The sequence below is a fragment of the Terrapene carolina genome, unplaced genomic scaffold, assembly GCF_002925995.2.
Source record: "Terrapene carolina triunguis isolate 2854851 unplaced genomic scaffold, T_m_triunguis-2.0 Scaffold228, whole genome shotgun sequence".
Lineage (NCBI taxonomy): Eukaryota > Metazoa > Chordata > Testudines > Emydidae > Terrapene > Terrapene triunguis.
Window position 1 is genome coordinate 1,713,080 of NW_020664579.1, and position 18,507 is coordinate 1,731,586.

At 44.1% G+C, this 18,507-nt stretch overlaps 1 protein-coding gene across 2 annotated transcripts in view; it reads right to left on the reverse strand.

Annotated features, from left to right (window-relative positions):
* The window catches only part of FBXO16 (F-box protein 16), a 32,627-nt gene extending 16,991 nt beyond the window's left edge, over nucleotides 1-15,636 (reverse strand). For both annotated transcript variants that reach the window (XM_024203535.2, XM_024203534.2), the window contains exons 1-5: nucleotides 15,541-15,636; nucleotides 13,266-13,301; nucleotides 5,944-6,150; nucleotides 4,533-4,697; nucleotides 3,509-3,741 (exon numbers count right to left, since the gene is read on the reverse strand). In XM_024203535.2, the coding sequence (XP_024059303.1) occupies nucleotides 3,509-3,741; nucleotides 4,533-4,697; nucleotides 5,944-6,150; nucleotides 13,266-13,301; nucleotides 15,541-15,636 (737 nt within the window). The remainder of the gene's footprint in view (nucleotides 1-3,508; nucleotides 3,742-4,532; nucleotides 4,698-5,943; nucleotides 6,151-13,265; nucleotides 13,302-15,540) is intronic.
* Between the last annotated feature and the right edge of the window lie 2,871 nt (nucleotides 15,637-18,507).

The window sequence follows — 18,507 nt, forward strand, 5'->3', positions numbered from 1 at the left end:
AAATGGGAGAGAAAACTGCTGATTTATTGGCAACAAGCTGCACAACACCAGATGCCTTCCAGCAGAACTGTGCAAATGGATTAAAGAAACTCTCCTGTTCCTTCCCAATCAGAATGGAGTCAGAGAGATCTTGGACAGCTTGCTCCTATGAAAAGTCTCCTATGAAAATGTATCATTTCATCTTTGCAACATTGCTTTATGCCCTAGAATAGACAAAACCACTCTCACTAATATCTGCCCTCGTTTGTACCTAAGTGAAAGACTACCAGGAAGGTTCAGGTAGAAAACAAGACATAGAAAGACTACCTGAGAGATATCATGATGATGACAGATTACACAGACAGATAAGCAACAGTATAAATCACAGCTATAACTCCATCAAGGAGTTTTGATAATACCTTCCAGGCAATCCATAACTCAACTCCTGCCATCCTCTTGTCTCTCTTCCCACTCTTCTTCACTTCTCCCTCTGTCTCCTTCATTCCCGCCTGACTTTGCGCCATCTTCCACCCCACCCCACATGTCCCAATGCCTCTCATTTAACATGCTCAAAGTTCTATCACCCCTCTCTTTCATTAAGCCCCTTTAAGCCCTGTCTATGATTGCACTCCAACCAGTGACCTCCATCAGTCTATTTGTTTTTATACAGATTTGTGCCCTACTGAGCAGACAGCAAGAAGGGCCCCCCAGAAAGCAGCTTGTTTCTTCCCACTGCCTTAGCTGGGCCCAGTGACTGAGAATCGAGTGGAGAAATGGAAGCCCGGCAGGACTCCACCATTAATAGCTGTGCCCTCCGGGACACTGATGGGGAAGGAGTGGATTAGTTGAATGTTTCTGCTACAAAGAGTCACAGTGAAATTGGTTACAATGTTACCATTTAAATAGCAACAGGTTGCTGAATTAAAACCCCCTATGATGATGAATGGGAGTAGTTCCCACATCTCTCAAGAACTTTTGTTTCAACCTGTCTGCGGATTCAGGAGGACAGCACAGAATCGGGTCATGGTTAGGAAGTTTTTTTTTTCCAAACTGTAAAGACTAGAAACATTTTATTTTCTTAAATCTTAAAAAGGCAGGAGGCCAGATCAATGCATAAAACAGCCTGGGAGTTTGAGACTTCTCTCTTAGTTTGCTCTCTTACTATGTGACAGCATGCACACTTATGGAGCAATATTAACCATAATCATATGCGAAAACAGAGAGAAGTTACACGGGGACAGAGCAAGGGCTTCATTCACATGCAGATGTGACTTAGACCTCCCCCACAGCACCTGCCCCCTACACCCTGCCTTCCAGGACCAAACCACGCTGCTGATGAATGACAGTTGCGTGCTGCTGACATGACCACATGGAGGTTAAAAACAGAGGCTTTACCCAGTGACAGTACCTGGTGCTGGTGTGTCACTTCCTAGGACAATTGGCCTTGAGTGATAAGAAGCTAGGTACAAAGTCTGTATCCATCTGTTGTCCTTGTACTTACATTGCAAGTGCTTTGGGGGCGGGAACTGATTTTTTGTTCTGTGTTTGTACAGTGTCTGGTGCAGTGGGGTCCTGGTCCATGCCCAGGGCTATGCTAATACAAACAGTAAATAATAATAAGCAACTTCAACCCTGCGGGAGGGCCTGGTTTGCTTCCACAATAATTTCCTTGACTGATCAGGGAACAGAATTGCACAACATAGTCTCAGCCAGTCTTCCTGAGCCTAAAGGATGGTGGTCACGATATACAGCCTCGAGGGTGAGTAGCTCAGAGAAGGGTCTGCAGCAGTGGATTCTGACAGTGATCGATCCAAGGAAAAGAAATACCTAACTATGGGTTACCCAAGCGAAAAGTCACATTGATACCTAAACCAGCACACCTGTGCTACTGCGTAACCAGAACAGGCATTATGGTAAAAATAACTTACAGCTTAAGTGATATTAAAGGGAGATCTTTGATAAACAAGCAAATCTCATGGAATTCATTTCTCTCCTTGAAATAATCCCTGGTAATTACAGCTGGGCTTGGTAGAACATTACACACGAAATAACACACATGGTAGCACAAATGGTTCACAGGTTCAAACCCTGCCCAGGAGGAATAAATACTCCCTATACTTATTGCACCATTAGCGACTCAGAACCTGCTCCATCTGTTTGAATGTTGTAGACACATCCCTTAGCCTCATTGTGTCTTTAGATTGTAAACCCTTCAAAGCAAGACGGTCTCTTGATTTTGTACAGCACCTAGTATAACATGGTCCTGATTCAGACTGAATAGTGTAAATCCTACCATAGTATAAATATTTACTACTACAAATAAAAAATAATAATACCCATCTGTAAGGACAAGTATCTCAGTTAAAGGAGGTTAATAAAGTCTTCAGTCAATTCTACCAAGAAGGATGGGACTGAGCTTTTGAAAGGTGCTAAAGAAAGAGGGTGAAATTGAACGCAGAAAGCTCTTTGAAGCAATGTTAAACCCTAGGACGAGGTGATGCGGATTAAAGATAATGATCCATAATAGGATTTCACTAGGAGATGGGGAATTTCTGAAATGTCCAGGATGGGTCCATCCAGCATAACTATTTTCGAAAAGAACCAAGGCACGTACATTAGCATTAGCCCATACGGGTACTAGGTAGGACTGAAACTCACAGTGGCTATGCACCTAGGGTGAAATTCACCACTGCAGAGGGCCAACACAAGGTCAATGAACTTTGAGGGTTTAATTGGGACTTACCTGGTTTACCGGACTTTTGTTGGCCCACTGCAGAAGGAGGAATTTCTTCCCAGATGCATAGCTGGGGGTGGGATTCAAGACACTCTTGAGCCTCTTTTCCCAGGAACTGCTGCACAAGGACAGTCCAATGGTCCAGCTGAGCCATTATTCTTTCTCCAAAAATAGCCACTGCTAGATGTGTCAGAAGAAACCATGAAACTGCCCTAATGCGCTTTGCTGTGAGTTATTATACCATGGCGGAAAGTGTCTTTCTGACCCCAGCAGGTGACCAGATAACACCCTGAAGCATGAGGACTCATTGCTCCTGTAAGTCTATCCTAGACAGTGTAACTGCCGGTGCTAGTCGTTCTTTTTAGATACACCTCTACCTCGATATAACGCTGTCCTCGGGAGCCAAAAAATCTTACCACGTTATAGGTGAAACCGCGTTATATTGAACTTGCTTTGATCCACTGGAGTGCGCAGCTCCGCCCCCCACCGGAGCACTGCTTTACCGCGTTATATCCAAATTCGTGTTATATCGGGTCGCGTTATATCGAGGTAGCGGTGTATATGCATGTAAATCTCTTTTGAGCCATCACGGTCCCACATCGATAATGTGTTTATTAGCTTCCCAGCAGGATGTTTATTTTTCTCTGTTAGTGAGAGCTGCACAATCCCTTAAACCTTGCTGCGTTATTCAGAAATGCCCCTGAGCAGACACCAATAGCCTCCTTCTTCTTACTAGTGCCAGCTACCTTTACCATGCCACAGAAAATGCAGAAAGGAAGGACGGGAGCGTCTTACGCCTGCCTCACTTGCTCGATCGGATCGTAGTTGTCTAGGTAGTTGAATCGGACAATGTCAGTGGGATGTTTATCCGAGGACCGCCATGGTGGGAGCTCTTTTTTCTCCTTGTCTGTCCTCTTTCCTATCACAGATGCTGATTGGAGAACCGAGGAAAGGGATAGTTTTGTCTCTGGAACGTCTCTTGCTATTGGCTGGACATCGATGACCACAAATTCATCTTTTGGAGGGGTCTAATGGGAGAGAGACGGATGGGGGAAATAAACCTCAGCACCCAGCCACATTCCCACCCATTGGGCATCGTTAGTAATGAATCTCAAAATAAAGAAATTACTATCGGGGAATGCACGGCCTCCCAGCTGACAGATCTGCCAGCTTTGGGGGAGAGATATGAGGGTGCTGTCTAATGGTATCTAATGACACGTGGCATCTGGAGACAGAGAGAGAGAGAGAGAGAGAGTCACCATCTCCACACCCAAAGAGCAGGCCAACGTACAGGCATTTTGTTTTTCCCCCACCCCAGTCTCCTATAAAGTCTTGGAAGGAATGTAATTCAAATCACTGCCCCCCTCCCCAGAGCTTAGCTGATGGGGGCGGGGATGATGCTGGGAGCTCTTCTCTCTCCCTCTGCTGTGGGGAGACCCAAATCAAGGCGGGGAAGGGGAGGAGTGTATTGGGGGGAGGGGCACAGGGCCCAAAATGCAGGAGGGTGAATCTTCACAACATTACCCCAAAGGGCAGGTGGGGGGAACAGGAGGAGGCATTGGGGATGGCAGTCAATGGGACCAATCTTCCCTCCTTGCTAGTAAGAGCTTGACTCGACTCCCCATGAGGATGAGAGAGTGAAGCAGCATATTGCATGGTAAGGAATGATATCGAGCACCAAGCAGTAATTTTAAGTAGTGAATCCTCTTTTGGTTTGACAAGTGTGATGCTGTCCAGTGAGAGGCAAACCAAAAGAAGCAACCCTGACGCTCAGATATTCTCTGCTTCCATTCCACGTCTTCCAGAGCGACAGAGATACCTTGGGCCTTGTCACATGAAGCTCCTTCACCATCTCAATGTAGTGTTTCTTCCAGATTCCCTGCTCAAAGGGAGTCGGAGAGAAGTTGATGTACCAGCCAAAACGCAGGCACTTAAGCATCCAGAGCTGATCCAGCTCCGTCAAGTACTTCCAGTGCCAGCTCACCTGTGAATGCCAAAGGCGTAACTATTTCAGCTTACACTCTCATGTAACATCAAGCAGACTGCGAGCCCCACCATGTCAACCCCTTGCAAGAGTAGATCACAGGTCTTGGAACCCAGCAATGCATTTAATTTAAATGGGCAGGGACTGCTTACTGGGGGTGTAATTCACCCCTATGCAGAAGGCCAGCCCCAGACACTTCTTAAATCCCGCTTAAGCCCCACTGGTATGGCCCATGTGCCTGATGCATGCTGAGGCACGCATGAGACACATGGGCCCCGTTAGTGGGGTGTAAGTGGCATTTACATGGGGCAGAGGCCTTGCACCAGCTGGCCCTCTGCACCGGGGTGACCCTCAGAGATTACAGGCCAGGAGGGAAGAAACCAATTTGCCCAAGGAAACATCCCTGCGTTGCCACCACGTGAACAGACTCCAGCCTGAACAAATCCTTCAGTATTTTCTATCTTAAAAAAACAAGACCCCCCCAAGTTGGACTGGCCAGTTCTGAAGGTTTTTCACCAGGGCGGTGTGCTGCTATATACTTTCCCAGGCATTTACTTTGCACATGGCATACCTTCAAGCCTAAGGCTAAATGCACCATTAACTTACTTACTCATTAGTGACACTACTGACACTGCTGAGGCCCTCCTTTCTGGGTAAGTCGTTTCCAAAACTATCTTCCTCCTGGCACTGAGCATCTTATTCAGAAGCTCCACTTTGAGCATTTCTGCTCCCCCGAAGCCAGCACACAGCACAATACATGCATTTCAAAAGATTTTTAAAGCAAGATAAGACAAGAGGGCAAGATTTTCAAAAGCAGCTATTTATTTTGGACGCCCAACTTCAGATGCCTTAAAGGGTTTGATTTTCAGAGAGTGCCAAGCCCTCACCTTTGGAAAAATCAGGCCTTTAAGGTGTCACAAGTTGGGCTCCTGAAAATGGAGGCACCCAAAAATCACTAGTCACTTTTGAAAATCTTGGCCACAATGGTTACACTGTCTTAAATCCTAGACTCATTGAAATGGAGATCATCTAGCCCATTCCTCCATGACCTTGCAACAATTCTGTGCACTAGATTATATGGCCAAATAATTCCCTCTACATTGGCACTTATAAAGAGTCTCTTGCACTGTTATGAAGGCCACTGGCACAAGTATATTGTAATAATCAGGTGCTTCCTTACAGGTCCTCTCAAGTCTCAACTAACTTGAAAGTAGCTTTTACGTTCCAGATACGTGCTGCTTTTTACCTGTGCACATCGACAGAGACTCCTGGGGTCCAGGAAAGAAAAAATGTATAAAGACAACACTCTGGGAAGCTTTGTGGTGAAATCCAGGGCTTCAACTGGAACTCGGTCCTGCAACTGCTTAGAACAGAATTTCTGCTGCGCCAGGGAGCAGCGTTCCAACAAATCTATCAGGATCCTTCGCCTCTGACCATCTGTCCACTTGTCAAACTGAAAAAGGGAAATGCAGGTTTTGTGGCACCAGAGATACAGCTTTTTAAAAATAAGATTAATATTCAAGGCAAGGTAAACGCAAGTACATATGCCATCGCTTCTGGTGAATCATTCCGGGGCAAAGGATGTGGAAATCACAGACAAATGTAAAGGCTAAATGAAAAGAAACTGCAAATGCATGCAACATGTGACTTAACATCTTTAAAGATCCATCTTCCAGGGCACAAATCTGGAAATACTTGTGTGTGTAAGGCTCTTTATTCCCAACAGTAGTCCTGGGTGTTGACTTCCATTGGACTATTCACGGAAGTAAAAACATTCATGTATATAGTGTTTAAAGCCACAGGACACCTCTGTGCAGTAGAAAAATACTATTATGCCCATTTTACCTAAGGGGAACTGAAGCATAGAGAGACTAAGGCCCAGATCCTCAAAGGTATTCAGGCTCCTAACTTCCACTGAAATCAGTGGCCTAAATAAGGTCACATAGAAATTCTGTGGGGGAGCAGGGACTTGAACCCACATCTCCAGCTAAGACCCTAACCTCCAGCCTGCCTCTCCTTAGCACCCCCAAGACAACATGCCTGTGACAGATGTGTACGGAGAGGGTTAAAAAGTTCTGGCCTTACCTGTGGGAAGACAAGCACGTTTAGGTAATCAATCTATCACAAATTCATTGGTACAGAGAGCAGTAAAGTGAGACAGTCCATAAGCAGAGCTGGGCTAGGGACGTGTAGACAGGGTTAGTACAGCGACAGCCATGAAGTAGGTTTTTCTTTTTGTAAGCAGTAAAAGATGGAAAGGGAGAGCATAGCAGGAACTTCCTGCTGGGAATGACTCAGTCACAGGCAATCCTTGCACTTCATGTCAGAAAATTCAAGGTCAGCCCTGTCCCATACAAAAGGACAGCAAAAAGTGCCAAAAGTTAGAAAACATGTAAGAAGACCATTCCACAAACAGTTGGGACCAATGGGAATCCCATGGGAGCTTGTAATCATTAGAAATGCAGTATTTAAAGATGGTATTCTAGGGCTGAAATGCTTCTTACCAGATTTTAAACTGATTACTACTCAATCCTGTTCCCTATCAGCAGAAATAACACCTGTTCTCCATGCATCTGAAGAAGTGAGGATTTTTACCCATGAAAGCTTATGCCCAAATAAATCTGTTAGTTTTTAAGGTGCCACCGGACTCCTACCTGTTCTCCAAATCAGCTCACTGAGAATGAAGCTTTCTGAGTTGTCTTTGGGGTGCTGCTTGCCCTATTATGTTCTTAAACTTTTCCAGCACTGAGGACATATTCTCTATTGGCCAAATCCTGAGGTCTTTACTTGCTTTACTTAACTTCAATGGGAATTTGAAGTTCTCACTTAAAGGTGATCTCAAGGAAATAAATAATAGGTTTGTTCCCTTGTGATGGATAAGAAAGACTTAACTTACTGGTTTTTTTCAGCTGGATTTTTATATTAGAAATTCTACCCTGTTTTTCTTGGAAGATTCTATGGATACCTGGAGAACTGGTGGGATTATGATAATAGAGACACATGCAGATGAAACCTGATTAATTTAGAAGGAAAACAATTTATTTTCAGACTGTTTAAAACTGTTGTTTGATTGTTTTTAGGATTTATTTAATTCACTTATGTGAGAATCAGAAAAGATGCCTTTGTTAAAGATTCAATCAGCCTACTCCTTCTCACAAACACCTCTCTAAGATCTCCAACAAGTCCTCCCGCAGAACCAGAAAAGGACAGAACTGGCATTCCTGACAGCTCCAAAATAAGGTACAAAACAAGCAGAAAAAGTTCCCAAACTTTAAGGCTTTTTTATTCATCATAAAGAAGCAAAGCAGGTAACCAACCCATTTCCCCCCCTTTGCATATTACCTTTAACTCTAGTGAGATTTTGCCAGAGTACTAAGTAAAAACTGAAGAGGCACCTCACAATTTGCTCCTATAAAAACATGTTCGCTGAGATGATAAAACTGTCAGTCAATGACAATTCCCAATTTTCTATTCAATATAAAGACAAAGAGCTAACTAGTTTACTGTCTTCCACACCAGCAGCTTGGTTTGAAGTGATTGGAACAAATTTAGCTCATTCTTTAATGGATCAGGAAGTTTGCTCCTAATTCACTCTTTACGTTCTCTCATAATTTTGGAATAAAGTATAACTTCAGTATCCCCAGTTGTCCTGACTGCTTTGTTGATGGATTTGCCAGCAGACTTCTGTACTTGCATTTTAAATGCCCACTCTCCTGAAATTAATGCAATATGGTCAGCAGCACAGGAAACACACAGCTTCTTTTCCAAGGTGATATATTCAGCAGCAGCAAAGCAGTTAAGCATGCATAATTTGTCTCTTTTTTCAGTATTAACCATATAAGAATGACACAACCCTTACCCTTGTTTACCTTCCGTCACAGCTCCTCCTCTTGCATTTGATTACATTAATCCAACCAGTTTAACTGGATTAGTCTTTGCAAGGTGCTGCACCTTCTCTATTGCTCTAATGCTAAATATTTTCCCCTTTTTTGTGTCTTCTTCCAAGCACATGAGAACAAGGACTCCACAAGGACTATGTGATCTAAAATTATTTTGGATGTTGCACTAGTGAACGTACGGCTCTCTGTCTGTAATTCTACACATATACAATACCACAGCACGTCAATAGCGATAGCACCAAGGAGGACCTTCAGGACCGAAACAGAAGGGTCTCCCTCTCTCTACCACTTCAGCTGAAGGAGAGCTCCTTTCAAGTAGCAAGCTGTTACAGTTCCTCAGGCTAACTATTAGAGGCAGACATGATCGCATGCACATGTCATACTAGCTCACAGGAGTTAGAACAGTGATACATAGACTGAGGCTCGGGAGCCACAAGTGGCTCTTTAATGCACCTCCTGCGGCTCTTTGCAGCACATGATAACAAAACATTGTGTGATTTAATTATTAATCAATCTAAGTCAGTAACCAATCAGGATGTTTTTACTATGTTATTAACCAGTTGTAGAATACTTGGTCAGTCATTTTGCTGTGAGAATCATAGGCACCGACTTCACCTCTTTCCCATGGGTGCTCGACTCCCCATCTGCCCCCAGCCCCGCCCCTGCACTGCCTCTTCCCACCCCTTCCCCAAAGTCCCCGCCCGAACTCTGCCCCTTCCCTGCCAATATTCCAACTCCTTCCCCAAATACCCGCCCTGGCCCCGCCTCTTCCCCGTCTCCTCCCCTGAGCAAGCCATGTTCCCGCTCCTCCCCCTCCCTCCTGGAGCGAGCTAACACTGCCATATAGATGTTTGGCAGCGGCCGGGCAGGAAACGCTGGGAGGTAGGCGGAGGAGCACAGACATGGCGCGCTCATACGAGGGGGAAGAGGAGGAGAAGGAGGGGCAGGGAGTGAGGGGAGCTTGGTTGCCAGTGGGTGCAGAGCACCCACTAATTTTTCCCCATGGGTGCTCTTTTTTCCCGTGGGTGCTCCAGCCACGGAGCACCCACAGAGTCGGAGCCTATGGTGAGAATAATTATATATCTATGAGCGTGTGTGTGTGTGTGTGTAAATGAAACAATAAATTCACACTACTGCGGCTTTTTTGGGTAATGCTGATTGCTAATTTCGTTCCTGAACCACTGAGGTCTGAGTATCACTGAGTTAGAATCACATGCATCCAGGCACTCAAACCTAGGACTGGATTCTGCAGCCACTGTGTCACATTCTAGCAGAGACAAACTCTCTCATCTCCTGTGCCAATCACCCCCACTTAACCCCACTGTAAAGACTCATAGACTGTAAGGCCAGAAGGGACCATCATGATCATCTAGTCCAGTGGTTCCCAAACTTCAACAAACTGTGAACCCCTTTCACTAAAATGTCAAGTCTCGCGAACCCCCTCCTAAAAATGAATATTTCCAGGGATTTTCTCCTTTATCTGAGTATAAATTATAAAAGCAGAGATCTGGGAAATATAAAATGTGTTTTTATGACATGCATATTACACACTATTTATTATTTATTATTATTTATCATTACAGTATTTTTATTACATTAAGAAAACGGCAACACTCTTCCAAGATCTCACTTCCGTAGCTTGTATCACTTTGAATAAGCCTGTTATAAGACAAGGCTCCTATGTTTTATCAAGGAGTATCAGATGTGAAACATCATGAAGGTATCTAAGAAGCCAACTCAAAGAGTTCCTCCTACACAAGCATTCAGGTCTTGAGCAGTCCAGGCAAACAATGCACATTACAACAAAACTTAAACTTGTTCTTCATAATAATTAAAAAAAAAACAATACTAGCTGCCTATTTAATTTTAAAAACAGCAAAAAATTTCCACCTCCCTTTCCATTTCTTATAAGGAATCTTGAAGTTTAAATCTCCTCAGTGTGATAGATAGGCTTGCTTTGATCTGCTTAGCTCATGGAAGTCCAGCGGCTCCGGGCTGCTGGCCCCATGCTGCCCAGGGTCCCTAGGGACAGCTCTGTCCGCCATTAGGGAATTTTTTTCCGAGAACCCCCTGTAACATTTCGCGAACCCCCAGGGGTTCACGAACCCCAGTTTGGGAACCACTGATCTAGTCTAAACTGCACATTGCAGGCCACAGAACCTCACCCGCCCACTCCTGTAATAGACCCCTAACCTCTGGCTGAGTTACTGAAGTCCTTAAATCATGATTTAAAGACTTCAAGTTACACAGAATATACCATTTACACTAGTTTGAACCTGCAAGTGACCTGTGCCTCATGCTGCAGATAAAACCCGGGGTCTCTGCCAATCTGACCTGGGGGAAAACTCCTTCCCAACCCCAAATATGGCGATCAGTTAGACCCTGAGCATGTGGGCAAGACCCACCAGCCTGACACTACAGATAATCCTTTTTTGGTAATTCAGAACCCTCCCAATCTACTCTCCCATCACCGGCATTGGAGATATTTGCTTTTAATTGCAGTGTAAGCCTACCTTGAGAGGGGGACAAAAGTGGCTTTTTGAATTCTGGAGGCGGCTGGGGACTATTGCTATGCCATCCATACTTCCCATGGAGCTGTCCAGCAGTATGGAATAATCAGAGCTCAGTGCATTCTGGCCATGTCTCCTCCCAAACCCAAAGTGCTCCAGCCATGCCTCCCACATGTCCTTATGCCATGAGCAGAGCAGGGGGTGGCCTACGTTTTTGTGTTTTACACTCACTTTTCACAGATGTAAATATTGTTGAAAGGTGCAAGGCAGTGCAGAATCAAGACCAAAGGAACTAAGCACATAAGCAAAGTTACTAACGTATCATTTGCAGTGTCAGATCCTTAACCTTTCAGAAGATTGCATTGCATTTTGGGAGAAGGGGGCTTTAGTTTTTCAACTTTTACAGCCCGTGGCTAGTAACATACGTGCTAAACCATTTGTATTTTTCCTTTCAGATTTTCTGGGAACATTTTAAAATAGAAACTGCAATTTTCAAAATTCAATTTTTGTGTTTGGCAGTTGTTGAGCTCTGGTGCAAACAAGTATTTTTGTACAATCAGAACTTAATTATTTTATTTCCTGAAACTGGAGTACATTCTTTATTATCTAAACATACATGTGCCAAATAGCTACACAAGGCACGTTTCCTGTAATTGTGAACAGTCACAATGAACTTAAATACAAAATATTTGTCCTTAACAGACCAGTTTATTCACAAAAGTTTTTAACACCTGTGACCTTTTAGACTTATATAGCTACACTACTCAAACAGTGCTATTATGCTAGAATTGGGGATCACAACACAGTGGAGATAAGCATCATCATTTTTATACTTCTATTTGACTTGTATATCTATGGGGCCACATACCCGACACCTATTCTTCTGGCTACATTTTGAAAAAGTGTTGAATGCAGCTCAGCCATGCAGTTACCATTGAAGATGACAAATATACATAGCTGAATTCATTCTCACTGAATGCTTCTTTCTTGTGTGTTTATTTCTGTTCATCTGGCACAGGATGAATGTTACAGGTGCTCTTCCAAAACTGTTCCATTCATTTGATTTTCCCTTACAGGACAGGAAGGGTTCTCTAGTGGTTAGAGTGCTAGTGTGGGACTTGGGGAGAGTCAGGTTCAGTTACCTTCTCTGCTACAGACTCTGTGTGACCTTGGGAAACTCATTTAGTCTCTCTGTGCCTCAGTTCCACATCTATAAAATGGGGATCATAGCACTACCCTGCCTCACCAGCATCTTGTGAAGATAACACTAAAAGACTGAGAGGTACTCAGGTAACATGGCCATATAACTATCATGGATAAATCACACTTATTATCTATCTATTTCCAGTGTTAAAAAGCCTTCCTGGCCTTTTATAGCACTATCTAAACATAAGTAAGGCTACGTTTTAATCACAGGTACTTTTAGTAAAAGTTATGGACAGGTCATGGGCAGTAAACAAAAATAAAAGTAAACACGGGAACCATGGCCAATGGGAGCTGTGGAGGCAGTGCCTGCAGGCGGAGGCAGCACGCAAAGCCACCTGACCACGCCTCCGCCTACAAGCTGAGCAAGGGGGATGTTGCCGCTTCCGGGGAGCCACCCCAGGTAAGCGCCACCCAGAGCCCGCCTCATCCCATCCTGTGTCCGAACCCCCTGCCACTTCCCACACCCAAACTCTGCTGCTGATGGGGGATAAGGGCACGGTGGCCCGAGACTGCCCCAGCAGAAGCTGGTGCGACTGGCACAGGGACTGCCTGAGCTGCCCCTGAGCCAGGCGTACTGGCCGCTGCAGAAGTCACGGCGGTCATAGAAAGTCACAGAATCCATGACTTCCGTGAAACTCGCAGCCTTAAACATCAAACATCTTTGCTGAAGACTTCTTCATAAACTTTTCTTTGGGCTTCCCATCCCATTACAAATCATTCTAAATACCAGGCCAGATTTCTCAAATTCATGACCCCTCCGAAGTTATGCCAGGAATGAATTAGCCGCTTTATGTTTCACCTGAGGTTCAACAGTACACTCTGTCCATTTCTGACACTTATACCCTGAAAATTAGTCTCATTGTTTGAAAAGTGAAATGTGTTTAAAATTCACATCCCAGTCATCTCTTCATTAGTTCTGAAACCAACACATACATTTAAAGAGAAAACCTCACCCATTTTCCAAGCAAGGCTCTTCTTTCTTCAAATACCTGTTTAAAAAACAAACAAACACAGAAACAAATAAAATAGAACACATAGAGGTGATTCAGTATGTGTCAGGGAAAAAACTCCAGCTTGAAAAAGAATCTACATATCCTGTAAAACATGAGTCCTCGATACTGCCATCTGGTCCTTGCAGGGAAATTCTTACACCGTTATGGAGTCCACAGAAGTCAATAGGATCCACATGGGTCCACCTATTCCATTCACATTGATCAGGGCCTTAAAGGGTTCATTTGACAGTTATACCCTTTATTCATATTAGGGCTTGTTTTTTTTTAGTGAATACAGCGCTCCCGAGAAGCTCCTGTCTGAAGAGACTACCACTCAGAGGCACAATTAGTGCCAAGTGTAGTGGTGGTTTTGTGATGTGGGCATTTATCCACTAGGACACAGACTGAAAGCATCAGACTCTTGCCTTCATCACTCAGGAGAGTGCACTGGGAAGTATAGAATACAGTAGCTATTCTGTCATAAGGATCAAAGGGGAGACGCTCATTCACTCAACTCACAAGTGCACATTGAAACAGTTACTAACCATAACTAGGAAAATATTATTCATCATTGCAAACTCCAAACATGTTGTTTTGGCAGCCAGCAAGAAAGACTCCTGCAGAGAAAGACAATATCAGTGCTGACATTTGGTACAGTCCAACTGTCAACCCTAACTCTGACTCTCTCAGCAGGGGTGGAAAAATGACATTTCTTTTCTTTGCATGTTTCCAGTTATTATTTGTTTTGTTTTATTTGCACGAGGTACTTGGCAAAATAAGAGGCCCTCTAGTAAGCCTTTTATTGGCTCAACTTTGAAAACATTTGCCACAAGAAAATGATATATAGTCAAAGATCTAAGTTTTGGTTTGGAAAATTTAAGTGAAACAGGGGAGTTATTTCATAGCTGAAAGCAATGTTAATGGCCTCTGATCAAAGAAAGATACCGTGTTTGCTTTCAGTACTCTTAGGAATACAGCTGAGCCAATTCTGCCAAGAAGCTCTGCTTACTCCAGGCATTTGGAAACAAATTACCAGAAATCAGTATAATTGTCCCCTGGCTTCTCCTCCTCTTCCACATCAGGTTTGAGCTTCTTGTCCTCTCTTTCAAGGCTTTGCAAGACTCTGCTTTATCTTTACTCTGATCTTCTCCGACTCCTGTCCCTCACTGCCTTCTTTACTACAAGTCACCATCCTAAGCATCTATTTTCTCTTCTCCAATCTCTTTCTACTTTACCTCTCGAGGTTCCTTCCAGCCCCACATTTCTATGATTCTATCATTAGGACTTCTACTCTGCCCCTCAGGACTCGAAGTTCCTTTCTCTTCTCACTTTGATCCCTTTTAAAAGTGCAGAAGATCAGAAAAATGACTACATAAAAATGGCACTTTCTCTTTTGACAGATCTGCTCCCTGTGTGTACTGAGAGTAGTATCTGTTAGTTTTAGTGGTCATAAATATATTTTTTCTATTTTTCCTCCTGTCAGCCCTGCAGAACCAGCACAGGTATGGGAAAGCAGATTATATTCTGGAACATTATCAAGGGAATTCTTAACTAAATTCTGATGAAAGAATATTACTGGTGATGATGTGTGTGAAAGCCCAGCTGCACTTGCCCCAGCTATAGCTGGTAGGGTTTGAAATTAGGGAAAAAATTATTTTTACTTGTAAACTGGGCACCTCCTTAAGACTTCTAACATATCTGGCACCCTTGGCGGGAATCTCAGCAGAGTGGCCACGCACCACGAACCTCTCTGGTCCAAGATGAAGCACACTGACCATTTGGTGAAGCCTGCACTGCCCTGTCTGTGCTGTACTTGTTCTGTGGCTCAACTGAAGACTTCAGTCCCTAAGGATATCAGTCCAGCACCTTAAACAATTCAAAGACATTTGTAGTTTTAAAGTAACCCAAGTGGCAAGAAAATAGAAGAAAAGACACAGGGAATTCTATTTTGAAAGTTTATGCACAATACAGCATAAATTAATATTACTGGGCTAAATCCTCAAGTCTTTAAACAATTATTACTGATTCCTTACTCAGGCAAAACTCCCAGTGACTTCCATGAGATAAAGGACTTGAAGATTTGGCTCATCCGCAGTAGAAAAATCTACCTTTAAATAATAGGATGGATTCTAACTATGGGACTATATCATTCTTGACTGACTTGCATTAAAGTCTCCTCACATGAGTAAGGGAAGCAGGATTTGGCTTATATCTGACTCAGCTGTATGGGACTTACCTTGTCATTCATAAGCTGATGGTTCAGAGGTGTCCAGGTGCTCATCTTGGTTTGCAGTTTGGGGCCATCCATGTTTTTGGGAGGTGCAAATGCCATCAGGAATGCAAGATTGCAGGCCACCCTGATATCCTTCTGCAGACGAGGCTACAACAATTAGAATAAAAGACCAGCATTATTTCTGTGATGCCCCATTGCAGATGCTAAAGCACATGTTAGTGAAAACCATGAATTTAATCAAGAAGGAATGTAGAAGTGCCATGGCATAGCAATGAGTCAAGTAAAACTCTTCCTCATAAACTTGAATCCTGCAAAGTAAAGTTAACATTTCTTATAGAAAAGGACAATTCTATGGTTTTAGAAGCTTTTATGATAAGATTTACAGATACACAAAAGAATATCAAGACCTTTTTCAATAAAATCCAGTTGGCAAAGCTGAATGAAGAAGAATCAGAACACTTGGATGCTCAAATGTTCCCTGTGGAAATTCTACAGGCCATTCAGAATCCATCAATATGCACAACATCAAGCTTCTCTATCTTGGGGCATGTCTACACTAAAAACTTAAGTCGGCCTATGTTAGGTCAACTTACAGCCACCACAGTAATTACTGCAGTGGTTCATGTCCACTCTGCCCTTCTTCCGTCGGTGGTGTGTGTCCTCACCAGGAGCCACTCCACCTATTTAAGAGGGGCTGTGGAGGAGGGGCTGAGAGCCTGGACTCTCAGCTCCGTGCATAGCTCCCCCCGGAGCCGGACTCCCCTGGGGCTCCCTGCCCCCTGGCCAGGAGCTGCCCTGAGACTCCCCGCTCCCAGACGGGCTCCCAGGTCCCCACCGGTAGCTTGGGGGCATCCTCTCCAGCTCTCAGCTACCCACTTCCTGCTAGGTGGCTGCTGTGCTCCCGGCAAGGAGCCGGGAGCCCTGGCGGCTGCCGGGCTCCCCATGGGGAGCAGAGAGCCCCAGGGCAGAAGCCCTGCTGGGAGGGAGGAAGCCAGGACCCCAGGGGGCGACCCAGCCTGGCGCGGAGCCCCGTGGGCCCAGCCTGGCTCTAGCTGAACCCCCCCCCCCACCCACCCAACTTTCCTGTCAATTTCAGGTTCTAGCATGGAGCTGTGAAACTGACAAGGCAGCCAACAGCCAATGTAAGTAACCCACAATGACACTGTGTCGCTGTAACTACACTGACATAAGCCCTATGCCTCTCGTGGAGGTGGAGTTACATGTCGGTGTAGTAGGGCACTTACATTGGTTTGAGCAAGGCTGTAGCATAGACACTGACATAATTAGGTCGACATAAGCTGCCTTATGTCGACCTAATGCTTTAGTGTAAACAAGCCACGTAAAAATCAAAAGCAACAGCAAAGTCCCTAGTGGATTTTATGGAGTCTCTGGGTTTTCTGCTTGGGTTATTGGTTGAAGGTTTTTTGGTTTATTTGCTTGTTTCAGGCCCACGGGTATATGCAATATAACACTACAAACCCAGAGATCTAGCTAGGTTTTTATATTGTGCTCATTACGTTAACATCTATATGCACTAATGGCCGGATCCAAAGTCACTGAAGTCGATGTGAGTCTTTCCATTAACTTACCTGGGTTCTGGATCTGGCCTTAATTCAGTTAGGGCTAGATTGTAAACTAGGATTCTGCTCCTGGGGAAGACGAGAGGAAGAACTGTATCTCAGAGAGTCACAATCTGAGCAGGGGCAAATGACGGAGACAGGATGGCCTTAATCCCCTCTTATTTCCTTGAACGTCTGAGTGAAGGCTATGAGAATCTAATCTTTAAGGATGATTCCATGGAGCTTATGAGAAAAAAATCATTTCAATCTACTAAAAGAAAAAGATCAGTTTAAGACAGATGGTGGTACGTAGTTAAAACTGTTGTTCAAAACAATTGTTCAGGAGGACATTTCCAGCACCTTCAACTTGTGGGAAAGGATAAAGAAATCAAGGGCCTCCAATCTCTATATACTGTGTTTAAAAGAGGGCTCAGAAGGAGAAAATCCCTCTGTATCTTTACCTGCTTTTTTGGAGGAAACCTTACACATGTAAATGTGAACCTTTGCTGACAACAGACAGGGCTAGTCCTTCAACTGCAACTGTAGTAAGCCTATTATGCCCCACCCAACTCAGCAAGATTCTTAAGCACATAGCTAATTTTAAGCATGTGAATGGTCTCATTTACTTTAATGGGACTATTTAAGTGCTTAACATTAGGCATGTGCTTAAGAATACTGCTGGATCAGGGCCTTAGACTTCAAAACTTCAGGGGTAGAGGCTGTTCTTTATTTTGTATGGGCTGGTCCACACTAACCCCCTAGTTCGAACTAAGATACACAACTTCAGCTACGTGAATAACGTTATTCACGTAGCTGAAGTCGAAGTACCTTAGTTCGAACTACAAGGTACTTACCGCGGGTCCACATGCGTCAGGCAGGCTCCCCCGTCGACTCCGTGTACTCCTCTCGCCGAGCAGGAGTACTGGCGTCAACGGCGAGCACTTCCGGGATCGATTTATCGCGTCTAGACAAGACGCGATAAATCGATCCCAGATCGATTTCTTACCGCCGAACCCGGAGGTAAGTATAGACGTACCCTATGTCTACAGCAGCCAGCACAATGGGACCCTCAAGCCTGACTAGGTCTCTGTATGATACTGTCATACTGCTACTACTACTACTGCTACTACCAACAAATAAATCAAATGGGTCTTTCCAATCAGGAATTATGTTGAATGCTTTCCCTTGTTTTTTGATCAGTGAATGACCAAAAGAGGTTTTGCAACAAATCAGGAAGCAAATATGTTTTTTTCCCCAAGCTCCTGACACTACAGAGAAAACAAGCTGCAAAGATTTAACCTTCTTAAAGACAAATGTAATAACATTGGAGATACTTTTGCACTATTTTCCCTACTAGGTTATACATCATTTTAAGAAACATAAAATGGCTCTTTCTTGATTTTGATGAGCA